Here is a 23,601-nt window from a genome sequence, read left to right as displayed (position 1 = left end):
ACATTAATGTTAAAAATACCAAATAACAATCCTTTTATGGCTATCCGATTGCATTCATTTATGTGTGTTGTTTAAACCCCTTAAACGGATTTAAAAATGTGAGCTGAATAAAGCCTTAGAATGTAAAATAATAAAATACTACAGCAAGTGGTACAGTAAGTATAATCCTCACTTTTTATCATCAAGTGAAATTTAATGATTAATATTTGCTAATTATTTGCTAATTATATGTTTATAACAGAGATGGAGCCACAAATATAATTGAAAATATAATATGTCATCTTCTTGTTGCCATCTTTATATGAAGCATGGGACCTTCCTGCATTACTGGGTTATTACTACAATTAAAGGAAAAGTGATAGCTAAATTTGGGACACTAAACCACCAGAAATGCCCTCCTGGTGGTTTATCGTCCCAAATATGCCTATTGTAAGCCCGTTCCCCATGTCGGACTGGGATGTCTTGGCCCGCCAGTGGAATTGTTTCTAGGGGACCACCATAAGGACTCCTGCAGACCAGCGGTACCAAGACAGGGCAACTAAAGGTAATAGAAGAGATGAGATGAGCGAGTAGTATTCGATCGAGTAGGTATTCGATCGAATACTACAGTATTCGAAATACTTGTATTCGATCGAGTACCACTCGCTATTCGAATGGAAAAGTTCGATGCAGAACCAGCATTCATTGGCCGAATGCTATACAGTCGGCCAATCAACCCTGGTTCTTCTCCTACCTTTAGAAGTCTTCTCCAGGCAGCTTCCCACGGCATTACAAGCGGGCATGCGCAGTCGGCTCTGTCCAGGCCCGATGCCCGGTAGAGTGAATTCAGAGCCGGAAGATGCCGCGGGGACGCTGCACGGAGAAGACTTCTCGGAGGATCCAGCCCGACCCTCACTTGTGGACTTGGTAAGTATAATTTGATCGAATGTTGCCTACCCCTGAAATGAGCATTTTCCCCCCATAGACTATAATAGGGTTCGATATTCGATTCGAGTAGTCGAATATTGAGGGACTACTCGAAACGAATATCGAATCTCGAACATTTTACTGTTTGCTCATCTCTAGTAATAACATGTCGGGAGCGGTGCTGCTATGCCAGCCCCTGACCATCCCGATCGGGCCCCTGACCAATGCATCTGCATTCGCAATATGATGACTAATAGTCAGGGCTCGGGCCCACCGGAAGATTCACCGGTTCCCCGGCGGGCAGTCCGACCCTGCTGCCCCCCACCCCTAATCATTACCAAGAGAAAAGTCTGATGATGTCATCGGTCTGATCACTGTTGCTCTGGGACATTTTGTTTAATAAACAAACCTAAGACGTACAGCTGAATATTTGTGACACTAATCCACTTGTCCATAAGGACATGTAGTTAGGTGTGTTTCCCAAAATCATCTGACAGGTTCCGTTTAATGTACAAATTTATGCAGGAATCAATGTTGATGTGGGGTTTTGGAGTTCCATTTCAGAAAACTTTCCCTCCACTAAAAAGTTAAGATAAATGAAGAAATTATTGTGTGCAAAATATGAATCTATTTACAATAAAAATAAAAATGATATTCAATGGCAGATATTCACTGTGAGCTTATTTCTGATACAGTCCTATGAAAAAGTTTGGGCACCCCTATTAATCTTAATCATTTTTAGTTCTAAATATTTTGGTGTTTGCAACAGCCATTTCAGTTTGATATATCTAATAACTGATGGACACAGTAATATTTCAGGATTGAAATGAGGTTTATTGTACTAACAGAAAATGCGCAATATGCATTAAACCAAAATTTGACCGATGCAAAAATATGGGCACCTCAACAGAAAAGTGACATTAATATTTAGTAGATCCTCCTTTTGCAAAGATAACAGCCTCTAGTCGCTTCCTGTAGCTTTTAATCAGTTCCTGGATCCTGGATAAAGGTATTTTGGACCATTTCTTTCTACAAAACAATTCAAGTTCAGTTAAGTTTGATGGTCGCCGAACATGGACAGCCCGCTCTCAAATGATCTGAAAACAAAGATTGTTCAACATAGTTGTTCAGGGGAAGGATACAAAACATTGTCTCAGAGATTTAACCTGTCAGTTTCCACTGTGAGGAACATAGTAAGGAAATGGAAGACCACAGGGACAGTTCTTGTTAAGCCCAGAAGTGGCAGGCCAAGAAAAATATCAGAAAGGCAGAGAAGAAGAATGGTGAGAACAGTCAAGGACAATCCACAGACCACCTCCAAAGAGCTGCAGCATCATCTTGCTGCAGATGGTGTCACTGTGCATCGGTCAACAATACAGCGCACTTTGCACAAGGAGAAGCTGTATGGGAGAGTGATGAGAAAGAAGCCGTTTCTGCACGTATGCCACAAATAGAGTTGCCTGAGGTATGCAAAAGCACATTTGGAGAAGCCAGCTTCATTTTGGAAACAAAGATTGAGTTGTTTGGTTATAAAAAAGGCGTTATGCATGGCGTCCAAAAAGAAACAGCATTCCAAGAAAAACACATGCTACCCACTGTAAAATTTGGTGGAGGTTCCATCATGCTTTGGGCCTGTGTGGCCAATGCCGGCACCGGGAATCTTGTTAAAGTTGAGGGTCGCATGGATTCCACTCAGTATCAGCAGATTCTTGAGAATAATGTTCAAGAATCAGTGACGAAGTTGAAGTTACGCCGGGGATGGATATTTCAGCAAGACAATGATCCAAAACACCGCTCCAAATCCTCAGGCATTCATGCAGAGGAACAATTACAATGTTCTGGAATGGCCATCCCAGTCCCCAGACCTGAATATCATTGAACATCTGTGGGATGATTTGAAGCGGGCTGTCCATGCTCGGCGACCATCTAACTTAACTGAACTTGAATTGTTTGTCCAAAATACCTTTATCCAGGATCCAGGAACTGATTAAAAGCTACAGGAAGCGACTAGAGGCTGTTATCTTTGCAAAAGGAGGATCTACTAAATATTAATGTCACTTTTCTGTCGAGGTGCCCATACTTTTGCACCGGTCAAATTTTGGTTTAATGCATATTGCACATTTTCTGTTAGTACAATAAACCTCATTTCAATCCTGAAATATTACTGTGTCCATCAGTTATTAGATATATCAAACTGAAATGGCTGTTGCAAATACCAAAATATTTAGAACTAAAAATGATTAAGATTAATAGGGGTGCCCAAACTTTTTCATAGGACTGTATATATACATATATATATATATATATATATATATATATTGAATATGCAGACACAGTTGCTTTTTCTAGTACTTTCTAAATATACATTAAATCTATTTTTGTAGGCCCTTCAGAGACACAGTCAATAACTCAGATATCGATCATAATTCAGATAATATTACCCTTTATTTTCCCAAATATACATTCATTATGGCAGGAACTTTAAAGATAATCACTGGAAGACATTAATACTCTATGTACAAAGACGTTCAATACAGGTCATCCTTCCTTCACAATGTCCCAGATGCATACATCGTATTTCATTGTCACATTGTGATAACCTTCCTGCACACCGTTTTCTCATCACCATTCACAGTATTTGTAAGCCATACCTGAAATAACAGTGGGCCCAGATTCTCTGGCCACTATGGAAAGGATTTGCTTCCCTTCATTTTCTTTGTCTAACCTGTGAGGTTTTTATTTCCTTCAAACACATTGGTTCAACCTCCTTAAATATTTTTAGTGGTTTCCTGAAATGATCATACCCGAACACCTAAAGAATTCAGTGTTTGACTCATTTGACACTCCAGAAACCATCTCTCTCTATACTTCCATAGGCCTCTATTAAATGAGCAGTCCTGTTTCCAGACCACTATTACCTTGCATTGTCTTTCAATTTGATCAGTTCGTTGACTTTCCATGAAATGATTCCCTGATCCCAAACTTTCTTTACAAAGTTCTTATTGATTATTTAATAATTTAGTTATTAGTTGTTCCTTCACAGTTGCTGGCTCCACCCCTGAGTATCTTGGCACCGCTTTCTCGGGGCAAAGTTCCAGTGAAAGCTTCTTCTTGGGTTCTTTTCAAGCTCAGAACCTCAGCCTGAAGTTGTGCTCTTCCCTCTTGTTCCTATGAAAATATTAGGATGTCATTAAAATATATTGGTTTTTTTAGTGATCTTTAAATATCTATGTGAACGGCTGCATGTGTGAAAGATGGAAAGATGTCCAAACTATATACTGGTATATACCGATTGTCAGAATTCTTCTGCTGTCTAGTTAGAGCTAGTGGCGTTTTACATGACGGAGTGTACTATCTCGATGTTTTCAGTTTTTTTTTTTATTTTGTTTTGTTTTTTAATGGATGTCATCTGAATACTGTTTGTTTTACATTACTTTTAATGTGCGACTCAGAACCATTAACATATAGGACCTGCAATAGTCTTGGTACAGAACAGAGCATTGGAACAGAACTTGGATAGCATGAACCCTTAGCTTGTGCCATGCAGAATGAAACCTATATTCTCCCTATGGAACAGGTAACTTGGTCATCGTACAAAACTAATAAAAATATATGAAATTGAGAAAAAATATGTTTGAGGAAAGACTTCTAGGAAATATTTCCAGGACAGATTCTACAATACTAGGGATTGTCCAGAAGGTACAAACCCATTAACTAGTCTTCTAGTCTGCTGCCATTAGACTGGGCAGTGCTAGGCCCCCTGACGGGTTCATGAATGGTAAGAAAAAGTGTTTGTGAAACATTATACCTGATTCTTGAGAGAACTGTGCTACTGTCTATGCCTGCATATCTCTCCCTCTCACCGTTGATCTGCCTCAGTACAAAGCAGGAGAGGAAGCCAAACATGGCATATCTTGTTCAGCTTTCAGTGGAGGACAGAACTGTGCAGGTAGCCATGTTTAGCAGGTCTTTCTTCACTCACATTCTCTACCCTAAACTACCAGCGTTAGGCCGGGGCCCTATGGGAATCCCATGCCCACTTTGTGTTAAAATCCAAAGCGCGAACATGCTGCGATTTCCAAAACCAGCGGCTTTCCCATAGATATAACGGTAATAGAAGGTCTGCAGAGGAAAACTCTGTGAACTTTCTGTTCAAAGCGCTGCGGGAAGAACTGCAATGCGTTCCTGTTGCTGTTTTTCCCGCAGCGTTTTAGTGCTGCAGATCATCCCGTAGAGCCTTAGGGAGCCTTCACACGGAGTTACGCTGCGCTCATTCTGAACGTAAAAACACGTTCAGAATGAGCGCGTAAAAAGCAGCTCCCATTTACTTGAATGGGAGCCGGCATACATGCGTTACCCATTGAAATCAATTGTTGATACTTTTCCCTTATCGGGCCAGTATCGCAGTTCAGCATCAGCATCGGGACATGCTGAAATGCTGACTGCTGGCCTGATGCTGGCTGGCACTGGAGCTGTGGATCACTGGATGCCAGAGAGGGGCGCCCAGACCCTGCCCTCACTCATGGTGCGGAGAGGATGCTGGAGCCTGGCCTGGTGTGAGCGGTGTGCCACCGTGAAAGATGCTGTGTGCGTGTCACTGCAGCCGCAGCATGAGGGGGTGATGTCCGGCTTCACAAGCTTGTGCTCACCAACAATCACCAAGTCAACCCATGTCCTGACGGGGATGTGGGTTGACTTGGGGATTGCGGTGATTGTCGGTGAGCAGCAGCCGGGCTGCACGTCGCAGTGCCCGGAGGACACAGTGAAGCTGGACTTAACCCGCTGATGCTGCAGCTGCAGTGACACGCACACAGCATCTGTCATGGTGGCACACCGCTCACACCAGGCCGGGCTCCACCATCCTCTCCGCACTGCGAGTGAGGGCAGGGTCTGGGCGCCCCTCTCTGGCATCCTTTGATCCACTGCTCCTTTATACACAGCTCCAGTGCCAGTCAGATAAGGGAAAAGTACCAAAAAGGCCTCCCATTGATTTCAATGGGTAGCGCATGTATGCCGGCTCCCATTCAAGTCAATGGGAGCTGCTTTTTACGCCCTCATTCTGAACGTGTTTTTACGTTCAGAATGAGCGCAGCGTAACTCCGTGTGAAGGCTCCCTTAGCCTTAGTCACATTAACCTCTCCTGTTGATTTGAAATTCAAGGGAGCTTTAATTTGTATGAAGTATTTCTTTTTCTGTTTTATGGTGAGTCCTTTAGCCTCACGTGACAGTGAACATAGACTCCATTACTGATATGTCTGGGAATGATTTTACTAATGAACATCTACTTTTTCTTACCCTTCTAAGGTCTTCCTGAAGTTTCTTCAGTTTCATTTCCAGCTCTGTAACTTTGTCATTAAGATTTCTAGGAACAAAATTGCAATTTTATTATAGTAAATGTCACTTTGATCTGCGATGGTGTGAAATGCATGGACCTGAGCATTAAGGTGTTTGCCGCTTACCCTGATGCTGCTGGGAGAGAGCTTTGAGCTCCCAAATCATTTTTATAAGCTTGTACCTGTTCTGTAAGAACACACAAAGTTTAAGAACAAGTAATAATCTTCGTCACATTCTAACACAAGAATTAGTCAAATTTAGATATTGCCTGATTAATTATTAAGGTGTAAAGAAGCATTTTGTCTTCAAGATGCCCCCTATTATTGCATATTTTCAGACTGAAAAATGTCTAATTTTATACTATTTAGCAAATGATAGCAGAATAGATAGAGAGAATATGTTTTCATTTATATATGAAGGGAAGTAAAAAAGGCAGTAACTTGTAAAAAGAAGCCCCCTTAAACTGAATAACTGGTTACCCCACTATTAGAAGCAATAACTGCAATATACATGTTGCTTTGCATCAGTTTTTATCAGTTGATAAAATGTGGACCACAGTGTAATGGCCATCCCTATGTAGGGAGAGGTGTCCTAGGAAGCTCGGCTATGTATACTGTACTTCTTCCAGCAGAAGTTTGTAATATCATCTGAGCTTTGAGCAGGGGTGAACCTAGCATTTTTGCCGCCTGAGGCGGACGACATAAAGCCGCCCCCCCCCCCAGGAAGCTGAGGGGGCGGGTCAGAGTGGGCGGCGTTAGCAGGCAGAGAGCAGGCAGGGAAAGGACCTGCTCTCTGCTAAGCGTGAAGGGAGGCCGCTGGAGCAGCACTGCGTCCACAGAGCCTCCACCAATCAACCGCTCGCTTCCCATGCCGGGCTGCCGAGACGGTGACGCTAAGCCAGTCCAGGACAGCTTGTCCTGGACTGGCTTAGGTCAGCAAAAATGCCACCCTCCCCCGGGGCCCCGGCATAGCGCCGCCTGAAGCGATCGCTTCAGGTCGCCTCATGGGAGGTGCGGTGCTGGCTTTGAGGGCACTAGGGGTAGGACTTCCAGAAATCCGATACTGAGGATATATCTTAAGAAAACACCATTAGTGGGTTGCAAACAATTAGTGTAATAAATAGGCAATAATAGGGATCATGTGAAAGAGTCAAATACTTTATTAAAACAATGGTGGAATTGAGACACTAAAAGTATAACTAATAGGGTAGCAGGCATAGCAGATGGTATGGACCCAGCAGCTGGAGGACCCACCTTCATTGTTAAAGGAGATGAGGGGTAGTCATTTATTAGAATGTTTATGTCACTTGTATAAAGAAATGTGGTAAGTAGAAGGTGAAAGAGAAAACAAACCGTACAAGAGTAAGAGCGGAGAGTTAGTGAATAATGGAACATAGAGCTTAGATATCAAGGAAGAGGAAAAAACAAAGAACAGAGTAAACTATGATTAGATCTACATTTCTATTTACTACATCAATTTATTGAATAGAGGATTAATGGTTAATAATAATAGGGCTGCCTTGGAATTTTTACTAAGGAGCACAATTTTTTCACCCCTACCAAATACCAAAGCAACACTAAGTCTATCTGCAATCTGTTAATATTATTAAACAGAATACGTCGCCATAAAAGTACATCTTTGTAAACCATGTCTTTTGTAGTATGTTTTAATGAATTTATAATTTTGTTTATCATTTTCCCTTGTCATTATTTATCTTTAAGATAGTACCAAATCCTGCAATTTTCATTCTAACAATTAAGCCTAATAATAGACAGACACTTGTCAATTCTGTAGGTGTTTTATTCACAGCAGTCACTTCATTTATATCACACACAAGATAAACAGGATTACAATAGAAGATAACAACTCTATACATATCACTAACAATAATGATGTTAGAGCTTTATTTACTTCCCCTCCCTGGACAGAGCATGTCTAGAACAGCTTTCCCATTGACTTCAGTCTATTGCTGTCTATAGCCATGAGAGAAGGAGCATAGGCAACATGGCATATTCATGTACAGAAAATAAAATAACCCACGATCGGAAAATAAAAACGGATTAGAAAAAAAAAAGATATTTCACTATCTGTGTCAATAAATAAAGAAAAATGGCTATACATTCCCTTTAAAAACCTTTTATTGAAGGCATTTTCATTGTATATATTTAAGGGGTTTCTGGAACTATAATATTAATGATCTATATTTAAAATAGGTCATCAGTATCAGATAAGTGGGGGCCAACATGTGACTCTCCGTCAATCATTTGTTTGAAGAGGCCGTCAGGTAAAGACAAGTGCAAAGTAAAAATCTGCACATTGCACAGCGCTTGTGCCTGGTATTGCTGCTCTATCTGATTTAGGGCGGGTTCACACCTGCGCCCAGTCTCCACTTTAGCCAACCTGGCGGGTTTCTGTCTTCTGCCCCGTGAAACTGGATAGGGGACAGAATCCCAGCGGTCAGTTTTCAAATCCATTCACTTTAATGGGTGCGCAAAGTGACACCCCCCCCCCCCGGTGTGCGTCTTCTACCTCTCTGCGGCAAAACCATTTTTTTAAGTTGGATATGCAGGACTTTGTGTCCAGTTAAAAAAAAAAAACTGTTTCGCCGCGGAGAGGCAGAAGACGAACACGGGCAGTCACTTTGCAAACCCATTCAAGTGAATGGGTTTGAAAACTGACCGCTTGGTTTCCGTCCCCTGCCCAGTTTCTCGGACAGAAGACAGAAACCTAAAGCGGAGACCGGGCGCAGATGTGTACCCGCCCTCACTTGAATGGGGCAGAGCTACAAAAAAGACATGAGACCAATGAATAGGTCATGCATATCACAGTCTATGAAAATCCCTTCAAACAGGTATACATAACCTACAAAACCTACAGAAAAGGTACCTACACATACAAGCTGCTCAGTTTTTGCACTATAGCTTTTTCAGAAAGACAGATTATTTTAATCTAAAATGGTAACTTACCCTCTTTAGACATGGCTTCCAATATGCTGTTACAGGCCAGAGTGAGGTCAGAGATACTCTGCCATTCATCTTCCAGCGACTGCGGGGCTGGTGAGAGCGCTGTGGGAAAAAATAAGCAAACTGCTGAAGTGATCTACACGGTCAATGCTGTTTACATCTGTATTACAAATGTACAGCATTACACTATTAGAAAAAGCTAAGAACAAAGAAAAGAAGATCCCATCAGAGCACAGTCAATCCCAGTTTATATATATATATGCGCCACAAACAGATACTTTGAGGCTTTAGGAACATGGACTTGTATCGGGTCAATTAAGAAGCGTTTTTTATTACACAGTAGGTTGATGCCCTCTCCCACATTTCTTATCTCAGCAGAAGACTTGCTACATATGTCAGACACAAGATAATATTAGGGCCAATATTAGGGCCCATACACACGGAGTTTACGTGCGCGCATTTTAGCATAATACACGTGTATAGAATACACTTGTAAATATAGCAGTCCCATTGACTTCAATGGAATTTTTTACACATGTAAAAAACGTGTCGCGTTCAATTCAATTAAAGTCAAAGGGACTGCTATTTTTACACGTGTATTATGCTAAAATGCGCACACGTAAATTCCGTGTGCACGGCCCTTAGAGAATGCTTCAACCTACAGCGCTCGCATCCCCTCTACATAACCACTCAGAGGAAAACTCTAGGGACGTTCTGCAAAAAACGCATTTCTACCACAGTCTTTTCTGCGGCTCGTTACGTGGGGTCTTAGCCTTAAAATTCTTATTCTTTTTTTTTAAATTTTCTTTGCTGTTTTCTGTGATACGATATTACATTGCAGGAAGTCAGGATAACTGTGTAACCTCAGCGCCAGTCTGACACTTAGTACGCCTCTATTTATATTACTTGTAGTTTATATAGTTGTATGTACGTAAAGCCTGTTGTATGTATGTACAGCACATTACTGGCGCTGGAAAATAATTTATGAATAATTTACCAGCCACGTTGTGCTGCCGTCTCCACAACAATAGGAGCAGGCCTAAGGAGACTTTGTAATGCAATGCCCCTCTGTGGCTTTATAACACAGAATATGAGGCTCCGTCTTCAGCTTAGTTTTCCTATCTGATATATCTGTCATACTGTAATATACCGACCAACATTCAGGGATAACACGTCATATTCATTCAGGCCGCATATTCATTGTGTTATATACAGATCTATCATTTTCACATTTGAATGCCTAATATCAAAAATCACTAATAGCTTTAGTTTTTGAGTATCAAACTAAAGTATTTTGGTATTTTGTGCGTTTATATAAATATATAGGCTGGATTGTTGTTCACATTAGTTTTCTTCAGCATTTTTTGTGTTTTATATTTTGCAGGTTTGGCTTTTACAACAATGTAGTGTTTCAATATAAAGTATCATGACTGTAATAAATTGATAAGAATTTACAAGGTGTCATTATCGACTTCCTTCCTCAATTAACAAAGCCACAGTCATTCGTTACTCATTATGTAAGTTGTTTCTGATAATCTAATGGGAAGTATTATTGGTATAGGAACCTGTCTGCTTTGCCTTCATTAGACCACACTCCATGTATACATGTTATTCCTTAGCCTTGTAGTACCGGGCATACTAATATGTAGTGAATGGTGCTGATATTCACCTTACTGAGCCCCAGAACGGGTTCCTCAGCTGGTCATGCGATTGTCGGACTCACCTGCTGATCAACACACCAGCTGGAAGTCCGTGGTTTCTATGCAAATCTATCAGCATGTAACATCTTAGGCCTGGTTCACATGTGCATCGGAATGGGGACTTCCCCCTGAACAGAATACCGAACGCATTAGCAAGCAGAGAGCTTATGAGAGCACACGGACCCCATAGACTATAATGGGGTCTGTGTGCTTTCCACGCGGTGTCCGCATAGAACATGTGGACAGAAAAGTACTTTGTGATCTACTTTCATGTCCGCATGACTTATGCGGGCAGTGCACGGAAAGCACATGGATCCAATTATAGTCTATGGGGTCCGTTTGCTTTCACTGCTCACTGCTTGTCAATGCGTTCGGTATTCCATTCTGGGGGTACCCATGCAGACTCCCTGAACGGATTACCAAACGCAGATGTGAAGCAGGCATTAGTTAGCTGATCACATGGTTATCTATGGAACTTGCAGATGAATACAAGCACCATTCACTAGATATCAGTATAACTTGTACTGTACAGGGCTAAGGAATGAAATATATCCCCAGAATGGGGCTTTAAAGGGGCCCTATCAGCAAAATCATGCTGATAGAGCCCCACATATGCGTGAATAGCCTTTAAAAAGGCTATTCAGGCACCGCTAAATCTATGTTAAACTACCCCCCCCCCCCTTTTTAAAATAAAACCCTAAAACAGAATGTGATCTACTTACCCATCGTGCACGGTGGGCGGGCATTCAAGGTCCGCGGTCTTCTTCATCTACGCCTCCTCTTCCTGCAATGTCCTCGGGTCCCGTCTTCCTCCGGCACTCGCGAACTGACATTACTAAAAAAAAAAATGGCCTGGGCGCATGTGCAGTAGCCGTAGTAGAAGCAGCATGCTAATGCGCATGTGCCCAGGCCATTTTTTTTAGCAATGTCAGTTCGCGAGCGCCGGGGGAAGACGGGACCTGAGGACATCGCAGGAAGAGGAGGCGTGGATGAAGAAGACGGCGGACCCTGAATGCCCACCCAGCGTGCACGATGGGTAAGTAGATCACATTCTTTTTTAGGGTATATTTTAAAACTGGGGGGGGGGGGGTAGTTTAATATAACTTTAGCGGTGCCTGAATAGCCTTTTTAAAGGCTATTCACGCATATGTGGGGCTCTATCAGCATGATTTTGCTGATAGAGCCCCTTTAAAACTACAATAGCTCCAGCAGTATACTATATCCCATACCAGTGAGATCAGTCTTTCGTAGACAGAGGTCACTCTATAAATCTGACCTTCTTCCAAGGATTATAATACGGTTTAGATTATGTTATTGACACTGAACTACAGTTACTGTATGGCATAGAAAAGGCTAGCATAATAATAATAATAATAATAATAATAATAATAATAATAATGATATTATCCGACACATGAAAGAAAAAATGCATGTCCTTCTATTCATGGTAGAGAAGCTGTGTCATAAATTGTAATTTGTTTGCTATGCCGCATATTCTAACATGTTTTTTATCCATTCACATGAAGGCACATAAGATCTTTAGAGAAGACAAAAACAGCATTGAAGTCTGTAACTTCTTATATAAGAATGATGCTATCACATCAAGTTTTACGTATTTTGCCTAATACTATTATACTGATAGGTTGCATGTGGTTGTAACCAATTAAGATGAGGTTTCTATGGAGAAGGATTTTTTTTGATACATACGAATTAAAATCTGGACATAATTATTTTGGTATATTATTATTTGCTGTGTATGTATATGCTGAATATTATTATATACATACTGTGCGAATTGCTAAGTTCTGAAAATGCAATGCAACCAAAACTCATTATGTGTCTGTCGATTGCTATGGCTTCATTTCACCATCTAATATATATGGGGTTCACCAGACTCTCTCCTGACATCAACATTTAAGATAAGAATCGGGCAGCTGGATTTTCAAAATCCACCCAGTATTTTACGGTAAAAAAACCAGAGCAGCATATTTTTTGCACAATCTACAAAGTAAACTCGCAGCAGATCTCACACAGATGTAAACACACTTTTATCTTGTATTGCAGTATCGGAAATTTTTTACATTTTTGTTGGAAATTTTAGAGCTGAATGTATTAAAAATGTTATAAAGGATATTCTGTTTATTTCTGACTAAAATATTTCTAAAATAGGAAATCTTTTTTTTTTTTTCATAGATTCATAGATATATGACCACCATAACCACCATGCTCTACAAAACACACTAGTGCAATTGCCCCAATCCCATCTATAACTATGCTACCGTGTTTATCTCACCCTAACCCACCTCCCCATACTATCATCTGGCATTGTCCTTTCTGACGTCTCCTATCTGTCCATCCAATGCCCATTTCACTACAGTCCGTCTTGGACTCCGTCTTTTTCCCACCATCTATAATCTGGCTTCCTTTCTTAATACTTTACTGAAACAACCCGAACAATAGCCACAAATGGACAGGTAACAGTCGCACAACATTACTTCGTATGCTTCCTTCTAGGTCTGATCTCTGTCTGCCACAGTTGTCCACTCCATCCCATTACACAATCTCTTTCCCCTTGGCATCACTGACATGGCACTCCTCTGGATATCCTTGTACCTCAAGCAATAATATATTCGCTATCTCCTAGACACCTGAAAACTTAATTCTCCAGTAAAGCCTATAGTCTACCATAACCTTGTAGCCATTACACTTCCATATTAGCAGCATCTGCCCTCCCCTACTATCTTCTTCCCTCGAAGGCTTGGATCCTCTCTACTTCTACATAGAGTTATCCCGACTTATTGCAGTGGGATACATTGCTACAGTGTGCTATCTTTCCACATAAGACAACAAAAGCCAATGAAAACCCTTCACATGATGTACAAATCGCTAAATTCTGAAAATTCCATGTAAGCAAAATTAGATATTTGTTAGCCAAAACTGTTGGTGTTGATGACTTCCATTGACCACCCAATGTGTATGGAGTTCAGTCTTATGGTATCGTTGCTTTGTAGTGCTGAGTAAGACTACATATGGGGCTAGCCACACTTCACATGATTCAGCATTCAATTAGGAACAAATATAGAGTATATATAATATGTATTTACCTATATCTATATGTTATACATGCAAAGGTACAAACGTATGTTTCAGTCCTATATGTTTAAGCTTCATGAACACAAACATGTACATTGTCAGTGTGCTAGCCATGTTTTTCACAGGTAGCACACTAACCCAGGTTCACACACCTATGTATGGGGTTGTAAACCTAGGGCAAAACTCAGGACTGGCCATATACTTGTTTGTTTTGGTGCAAATATATCAACTGCATGCTTTTTTTTACCACAGCCGGCACATGCACCCAAAACGTGTAGCCTTATTGTAAGAATGTATCCTGTGGAACATGTCATATATTGTGTAACTGTATTGTTAAGGTTCTGTTCACAATTGCATTAATTCTTTTTGATTTTTCTTTCTAATGTAGATTGTGAGCCCCACATAGAGCTCACAATGTAATTTTTTTTCCCCCTATCAGTATGTCTTTGGAATCTGAGATGGAAATCCATGCAAACACAGGGAGAACATACAAACTCCTTGCAGATGTTTTTTTGCCCTTGGTGGGATTTGAACACCAGGACTCCAACGCTGCAAGGCTGCAGTGCTAACCACTGAGCCACCGTGTGGCCCCCTTCTTTTCCATTTTTGATAATCAGAAAAGCGTCTTAGTATGACTGACTTAGTATGAGTCAATATTAAAAATACCACATCCACCAAAAAGATCATAACTGATACTGATTGAATGCCAGGCGTCATATGACATGTATGCAATATGTTTTATAAATGTATATTAGAAACTTGTAAAGATCCCCATTCCATAAATGAAATAGTAAATTATTAAATCAATATAAAAAATGTATATAATGTATATAAATACACATAAAACAATGATGTCAGTAATATAAATAGACCTTACTGTTTTTGGGGTGTTCCTGAGTAGGAGGAGCAGGAGAGAAGGTTTCTTCATGTACAAGAATATCGGAATCAGTCATCTCAGCCTGAGGCTCCTCAAAAGTGTCATCCATCATCTACGGCAGAAAAATCACCACACTGTACATACTGCAGTACAAGGACATTGGGGGTTTATGTAGTGACTGACTATTCTACATTATCCTGACTGTAGAACATTACATAATGAAATATTTCCAGTTCTCTGGCTATATCTGTATGAATCACAGAATGTGTATGGAAATAGAGCAGAGAATTCTTGAAGGAAATGGATCTTACCACTTCATCTCTTGATGGATCAGGTTGAGGAATAATATCAGGCGGAGCCAAATCAGCTTTGTTGAACCTTAGAAAAAAAAAAGAATTTAAAAAATCTACATTATTCACAATATACCTCAGTGTTGTGATAGTTTGTGCTCTATACAAACCCTGAACCAGTGAGTGAGCACACGGAGTTACGCCGGGCTTGTAAAAATACTCATTCAGAGCCGTACACGCGAGCGCTGCGGACGGCTCCCGAACACTTCCCATTCACTTCGATGGGAGCGATTGTAACGCGTTACGAGCACTCCCACGGAAGTGAATGGGAAGTGAGTTGGTAATCCGTTCGGAGAGGTCTGCATGGGGACCCCCCGAATGGACTATCGAATGCACTTGCAAGTGGTGTGCAGTGAAAGCACACGGACCCCATAGACTATAATAGGGTCCATGTGCTTGCCACGAGATCTCCGCAGGGAACATGTGGACAAGAAAGTACTTTCAATCCACGTTCCTGTCCGCATGACTCGTGTGGAGACTGTGCTTAAAGCACACGGACCCCATTGTAGTCTATGGGGTCCATGTGCTTTCACTGCACACCGTTTGCAAATGCATTCGGTAGTCCGCTTAGGCGGTCCCATGCGGACTCCCTGAACGGACTACCAAACGCAGATGTGAACCAAGGGTGAATCTGTCCCATTGTGTTACCTGAACTCTGTCCTTTCTTCCTGAACAGATAAGGTGCGCAGTATGTTCTTAGTCTCTGGAGCAGTTTCTGCCTTTCTTGCCATCACATCTTCCTTCTCTATGTCCCCTTCTGAGCGCCTCATAATTCTCTGTTCTTGCAATGACTTTACATATAGCTCAGAGAAGCTCCTAAGGACCAAGTACAGAAAAAAGCTCAGATCCTTGACTATGACACTTAGAAACATGACTTGGCCTATCATTAGTACTGTTCCTACCTGCGCGGCTTCCCTGCTTCATCAGGAGTCAAAATGGTTACTGTCACTTTTTTTGCGCGAAGAAAAAGGTTGCGGACATCCTCAGGGGTCAAGGAACAGAATGGTTGACCACAAATTGCAACGAGTCTTGCTCCAGGACACAGTCCTACAGTCTCTGCCATGCTGAATCTTTCCACTTCTATCACAAAACCACCTGAATCGGCATTAAATCCAAGCTGTCCAAGACCATTCCTTAGTAGAGGGATCTCACGAGTCTCACAGCCCCCAGAGACAACCTGCGGAAAACAAATATGTCTGAGTATTTTATGAAGATACAAACAGTACATCAAATAGAGAAAAAAACATAGTCCACAGCTCCCCGATATCAACGTGAGTCAGCTGGACCCCAAGTGCACAAAAAAGTACATATCATATATGGACCTTTCTTCCATAGGACTTTTAAGCACTATTTTTAACAGGCATAAAGAATGCTGTTACAAAGATATGGGATCCAGGCGACTGTACATGATCACTTTGATAACAGTGTTGATATAACGCATACTAGAAACACCCAACTATGTCTGGTTCTGAATAGACCCCAGGTTAACCTAAGTCTGTGCAAGGGACTTGTAACTGTATTAGTGAACAAAGCAGAAGTTTGGACCTACAAAATTGTGTTAAAAACTGTATTTGGATATTGTGATTGGTTCTACAATTACATTTAATCTTTCACTGGTTAGGATATATGGTGAGGTCATTACAAATGTTGTCCAGGATTTAGGTTTTTATGGCCTATGGCCTCAGATAAGCTGAGAGGTGGCCCCATCTCCAATCAACCGTATGGGGCGACTTCCAGCGTTGTACAATACACAAAACAGGGCCAGAAGCGTATAGCGCTAGTCTCTGTATAGTGGCCGGACACTGGTACTGCAGCTGGTCACTATACACAGTTAACTACTTCCGGCTCCATGCACTGTATAGTACTGGCACCATAAGTGGTCCTGTACAGTTGTCTGTTGGCACCCCATCAGTCAGATATTTATGGCCTATGCTAAGGATAAGCCTTACAAACCTAAATTCAGGAAACCTCTTTAAAGTTGGGTTCACATGGGGGCTTTTTGGACCGGATTTTGACGTGGAGGCCGCCTCAGAATTCAGTCCAAAAAACATACAGTGCACTGCCGTCCAGTCACAGCATTCAGGTCCTGATTAGGCCCAAATGAATGGGCCTAGTCGGGAGGGAGGTGTCACGCTGCGGACTCTGCTGCGGAATTGGCCTCAAGAAAGGGCCTTTTGATTCCTTTTTCCATGAGCGGGAACAAACCGCTTGCCGAAAAAGGAACCCATTGAATTCAATGGGAGCTGTTTTTTTCAGCTGGATTTTGATGCATATTCCTCGTCAAAATCCTGACCAAAAAACCCAGTGTGAACCCGGCTTAAGGCTACTATGTTTGCATACACTCACCGGCCACTTTATTAGGTACACCATGCTAGTAACGGGTTGGACCCCCTTTTGCCTTCACAACTGCCTCAATTCTTCGTGGCATAGATTCAACAAGGTGCTGGAAGCATTCCTCAGAGGTCCATATTGACATGATGGCATCACACAGTTGCCGCAGATTTGTCGGCTGCACATCCATGATGCGAATCTCCTGTTCCACCACATCCCAAAGATGCTCTATTGGATTGAGATCTGGTGACTGTGGAGGCCATTGGAGTACAGTGAACTCATTGTCATGTTCAAGAAACCAGTCTGAGATGATTCCAGCTTTATGACATGGCGCATTATCCTGCTCAAATTAGCCATCAGATGTTGGGTACATTGTGGTCATAAAGGGATGGACATGGTCAGCAACAATACTCAGGTAGGCTTTGGCGTTGCAACGATGCTCAATTGGTACCAAGGGGCCCAAAGAGTGCCAAGAAAATATTCCCCACACCATGACACCACCACCACCAGCCTGAACCGTTGATACAAGGCAGGATGGATCCATGCTTTCATGTTGTTGACGCCAAATTCTGACCCTACCATCTGAATGTCGCAGCAGAAATCGAGACTCATCAGACCAGGCAACGTTTTTCCAATCTTCAATTGTCCAATTTCGATGCGCTTGTGCAAATTGTAGCCTCAGTTTCCTGTTCTTAGCTGAAAGGAGTGGCACCCGGTGTGGTCTTCTGCTGCTGTAGCCCATCTGCCTCAAAGTTCGACGTACTGTGCGGCGTTCAGAGATGCTCTTCTGGCTACCTTGGTTGTAACGGGTGGCTATTTGAGTCACTGTTGCCTTTCTATCAGCTCGAACCAGTCTGGCCATTCTCCTCTGACCTCTGGCATCAACAACGCATTTCCGCCCACAGAACTGCCGCTCACTGGATGTTTTTTCTTTTTCGGACCATTCTCTGTAAACCCTAGAGATGGTTGTGCATGAAAATCCCAGTAGATCAGCAGTTTCTGAAATACTCAGACCAGCCCTTCTGGCACCAACAACCATGCCACGTTCAAAGGCACTCAAATCACCTTTCTTCCCCATACTGATGCTCGGTTTGAACTGCAGGAGATTGTCTTGACCATGTCTACATGCCTAAATGCACTGAGTTGCCGCCATGTGATTGGCTGATTAGAAATTAAGTGTTAACGAGCAGTTGGACAGGTGTACCTAATAAAGTGGCCGGTGAGTGTACTTTGATCCTGCTTGAGAAAGGCATAATGCAGAGAAGGCCTGGACATTGTAGTGATGTACTGACTGAAATAACAAACATTTTTGGATGGTGTGCCATTTTTTCTGTTCTTGGTACCATTATGTCTTGCACGTACAACTGCGTCATGACCCACAAAAGTTCCCCTTTTTTGTATTAATGAGATAAATGGCATGTTTTCCAATCTGACCCGCGTCTGATCTGGTATATCTGCTTACAATACAGTACAATGTCAGAATTGATTACTGCTGCACTTTAGAATTGATCTGATACCACAATACATCCCCTTAACAATGACTGTCCTGCATTATAACAGGCTCACTTCCTGAAATGTATTTCCTGTTTTTATTGTACAAATTTCCTGATTTCTACATTTGTAGAGGAGTCGTTTCCTAGAAAAAAATAAGCTGCTACTTTCCTATAATGACCATGCAGAGGAGTGGGAAAAAGCAGTTAGTTAGCTGATGATCCTTATCCTATGACGTTAGGCTTAATATACACTAGGTTTTCAGCAATCGTTGTGTGTTTTTATATCGGAAACTACGGGCAACATATGCAACACCAGCAGGATCTGTCAGAAGTATGTGTATGGTGGGATATCTTCTCAAATTACTGCAAATAGTATGAACAGATTGATACACCGTTTCATCATGAAATTGCAGCTGTTATTACTAATTTTGCATTTTGAAGTTTTCTTTTCACTTTTATAGAACTATCCATTTAATGTTTTGGCCCTATTCATATTAGGCTTCAGCCTTCGGCCACAAGTACAGTATTGGTCCATAGTAGAGATGAGCAAACACTGTTCGATCGAATAGATATTCGATCGAATATCAGGCCGTTCGAGGTATTTGATTCCAATCGAATACCACAAGGCAAACACATTAAAAATTTGTATCCCCTCCCACCTTCCCTGGCGCTTTTTTTGCACCAATAACTGTGCAGGGGAGGTGGGACAGGAACTACGACAATGGAGGCATTGAAAAAAAAATATGACAAATTAATTGGCTGGCTAATTCAGGTGACCTCCAATTTATACGAATGGTGGATTTAACATTCGGTTAATTTGAGACTGTGAACTAGACAGGGATAGATGTACTGGCAGGGTTAGCTAGGGATTACCTTTATTTAGGTGGGAATGTTACTCACCCAGCTTTTTGGGGCTCAGCGCATCTCTGATGCAGCAGAGCTGAGTGTACAGCAGGGTTCAGCGCATCTTTGATGCATCAGAGCTGAGTGTGCAGCAGGGTTCACATCTCCGCTGGCCGTGCACTCAGCTCGTGTAGACAAGCTGAGCACACAGCCAGCACTGCTACATCTCGGCATAGGAATGCATTGACCAGCGTTGATTGGCCAAATGCCATACAGAGTACAGTATTCGGCCAATCAACGCTGGTTCTGCCGGAGGAGGCGGAGTCTAAGATCGGTCCACAGCAGTCTCCATTCTGGTCCGATCTTAGACTCCGCTTCCTCACAGATGAGCCTCCAGCAGAACCAGCGTTGATTGGCCGAATGCTATACGCTGTATGGCATTCGGCCAATAAACGCCGATCAATGCATTCCTATGGGAAAAAGTCAGCTCCCGCATATCGCAAGCTGACATGGGTCCTGACGTAATACAGTGACTTGGGCATGTTAGATGCCCCCAGGCATGCTTCCCCTGCTGTGCCAGTTGCATTCCAGAGGTGTTGTCATCATTTGCTGAGGTGTCATAGTGGACTTCGTGACTCCTAGGTCGAAGAGTGGGATCCCCTGAAACGAGCATTTTTTCCCCATAGACTATAATGGGGTTCGATATTCGTTCGAATAGTTGAATATTAAGGGGCTACTCGAAACGAATATCGAATATTTTACTGTTCGCTCATCTCTAGTCCATAGCAAGTTATGGGTGCCAATATATGTACAGTATACTTACAATACAGAACCATAATACGACTGTTTTGAGGGGTACATTTATATTTGTTATTCTGAGTCTAACTATAAATCCCATATTATACCAAACAGAATTTGCTTTACCCTCAAATACATGCCAGCTCTTTGAGAAGTATATCCTTCATGTCAGTGTTCTGGCTTCTATAAATGCGGTCACTTACCTGCAGCCTCTTGACAATGTGGTTGATTTCATTCTCCACTTCGGTCTCATTGATTGCAATTGGACAAAGCGTTAATCTTCCTGCTCGACCATAGTAAAGATCCAATCCCCCTTTAGTAGAGTAAGTCCAGCCAAGTACATCCCTGCATGAGCAGTGAAAGCTGACTGCCCCCTCGTGCTCCTTTTTTGGGTCAACTAACACCAGCATCTCAGAAGATATGCCCAACATGTAAATACTTTCTGGAATGCAGACACTTACAGCTTTAACAGTCCATACTAAGGAACCAGAGCTATGGAATTCTGGCGGTACACTGTATGCCCAGCGAGTTCCTTTCCCCCCTTTGTCCCCAGTGCCAGTGCTACCTGCTCGATCTCTTTTCTTAGAAAGACCCAATATGGCTAGTTTAGAGGAGCATGAATCCAGAGTGGTGGTAGTAACATGATCTCGCGCCAAGTCCCTTAAATATTCTTCCCTGGTTCTTGTAGCCATGGCTAGAAATTTCCCTCCACGTTCGGCTGCATTCTCACCATTTACAGCCTTGGAAAGCAAAAAGTCTCTAAGTGCAGGAGAACGCCGGAATAAAGTAGTAGGTGGAGGAGGCCCAAAGGGTGGTGTGTCGGCAGTGCGGGTAACAGCAACACTATAGCTGGTATGATCAGTGCATGGATTGTGAACACGCACAACAATGAATACATGTTGGAAATGAGAACGAATAGTCTGTGGCGTAAAAGGGAGGGCACCAGGCTCTTGGAAGACTATTGTCACAATGTCATTGCCAATATGTCTCTTCCGAAGTAACTGCAAATATAGAAAATAGGAATAATTTCAAAAAGGGAATTCGGTTACAGAAGACCTATAGGCTCTTCTGATACGTATAAATGCGTAAACTTTAGTACTTAGGCCTGGTTCGCACCTGCGTTCAGGGGGGTCCTCAAGCGGACTCCCCGAATGGAATACTGAACCTGGCCTCAGTCTAGTATTCCCCATTAAATAACAATGCTATACCATATTTTTTTCTAACTCTACATTGTGTGGTCATCGTAGAAATTTATGAATGAACATACAACTGACAATATATGCTGACAACCAGATGTTATATGTTTACCTGTTCAAAAAGTTGTGTACCTATACATTGTGGCTCTATGTGCGACATGCCACCAACTTGTTACATTCACTTAGCAATGTATTTATCATTCTCTAATAACAGAGGAACGGTACACTTCAGAACTATAAGAAAATTGCTTCATGATTGATCTAAAATTCTTTTCTACATAAAACATATCAGAAGTGGTAAGAGATCATCTTTCAATTTACTTAATCTGCCATCTGAAACATTTGGCTTACAATAGTTTTGATTCCACTAACTAAATGTATTGCTTATTAAAAATTAATATTGGTTTCTCTGAGGTCCTAAGAGAACCCACGTATGAAATATTACTCACTGACCAACTGAATAAATTGAAGATTTATTATGTTTCAAAATAATATCCAAAAAGGCTGTTACATATTTCTGTCTACCTGCTGACTGTTGCTCGCTGTAAATGGAAGCATTGTTGAAACGTGGAACATGATCTCGTAGTCCTGGTAGCGGGTATAGAGAGAGTGGGTGCCTGTACTGTCAGCTGTCAATGAGAAATTACATTAGTCAGAGAAATGGAAAATTTGTGCTTGAGCACATATACCACATCTAAAAAACACTTACTTTTGTTGTCCAGCTGTGCTCTGTACTTGTCAAACCCCTTTAACCTGACTTCGTCTCCAAGTAAGTTGAGGAACTCCTGGAAAGCTGGTCCTGCGGTCTCATTGTTATACATCTCCTCCTCTGAGGACTGTCCACTGCGGCAATACAGAATACCAATCTTTCGCTGAAAACTGAGCTGGAATAAATATATCATAAATCACGCATTAATGTGATTAATTGATATGAGAATATTGGACTGTTTATATCTAAACTGGTGGTCCCTAGGGTTGAGTCGATCTTGATATTTCAGGAACGTTTTTAAAATCTGATTTCTAATCATTTTCCATTCGAACCCGATCCCGACCCCAATGCAAGTCAATGGGATTTTTTTAATAATCGAAGATTGGATTTTAAAAACGATCCTATTCACTACACAGCATGGAGTCTAAAAACTGAACGCTTTAATTGTTAGACTCCACGCTGTGTAGTGATTAAAAAATCTCCTGGCTACTTAAGTTCCCCCTGCTGTCTGCTTACCTGCACAGAAGCGCTGCCACTGGTCCCTGCTGTTCCCACTCGTCTTCTTGCCTCGCTGCCCCCGCCTCCCAGGCCTCCCAGACATGAGTGCTCCTCTCCCAGTACCCGCGCACACTCTCCTAAGTCACAAGCCCCGCCTTCTTCCTAGGTCTGTAACACTAGCCTGGGAGGTGGGGGCAGCGAGGCAAGAAGAGGAGCGAGAACAGAGGGACCGGACCAGCGGCAGTGCTTTTGTGCAGGTAAGTAATAATGCCCGGTTCATACATGCTGATGTGTTCCATCGGTAAGGGTCCGCATGAGGACCACTACAGACAGAACACAAGTGCAACTGCAAGCGCTGTGCAATTCAAGCAAACGGAACCCATTATAGTCTGCTTGCAGTTGCGCTTGTGTTCCGTCCGTAGGGGTCCTCATGCGGACCCTTACCGATGGAACACATCAGCTTATGTGAACCAAGCCTTAGCTACTAGACATGTTAGCTAGTCTCCCATT

The 23,601-nt window shown here is 42.1% G+C and overlaps 1 protein-coding gene across 4 annotated transcripts in view; it reads right to left on the bottom strand.

Moving 5' to 3' along the window:
* Positions 1-3,332: 3,332 nt before the first annotated feature.
* SIPA1 (signal-induced proliferation-associated 1) overlaps positions 3,333-23,601 on the bottom strand; it is a 70,136-nt gene continuing 49,867 nt past the window's right edge. For 3 of the 4 annotated variants that reach the window (XM_075281586.1, XM_075281587.1, XM_075281588.1), the window contains exons 5-15: positions 22,594-22,768; positions 22,410-22,513; positions 20,892-21,689; positions 16,126-16,400; positions 15,872-16,039; positions 15,185-15,251; positions 14,874-14,985; positions 9,207-9,305; positions 6,366-6,426; positions 6,202-6,268; positions 3,333-4,074 (exon numbers count right to left, since the gene is read on the bottom strand). In XM_075281586.1, the coding sequence (XP_075137687.1) occupies positions 3,925-4,074; positions 6,202-6,268; positions 6,366-6,426; positions 9,207-9,305; positions 14,874-14,985; positions 15,185-15,251; positions 15,872-16,039; positions 16,126-16,400; positions 20,892-21,689; positions 22,410-22,513; positions 22,594-22,768 (2,076 nt within the window). In that variant the 3' untranslated portion in view covers positions 3,333-3,924. The remainder of the gene's footprint in view (positions 4,075-6,201; positions 6,269-6,365; positions 6,427-9,206; positions 9,306-14,873; positions 14,986-15,184; positions 15,252-15,871; positions 16,040-16,125; positions 16,401-20,891; positions 21,690-22,409; positions 22,514-22,593; positions 22,769-23,601) is intronic. The other variant, XM_075281589.1, reaches the window with a different exon arrangement.

This window comes from Leptodactylus fuscus, chromosome 7, assembly GCF_031893055.1.
Source record: "Leptodactylus fuscus isolate aLepFus1 chromosome 7, aLepFus1.hap2, whole genome shotgun sequence".
NCBI classification, from domain to species: domain Eukaryota; kingdom Metazoa; phylum Chordata; class Amphibia; order Anura; family Leptodactylidae; genus Leptodactylus; species Leptodactylus fuscus.
Note: the sequence above shows the minus strand (reverse complement) of the source record. Positions and strands in the feature narration are given on the sequence as shown.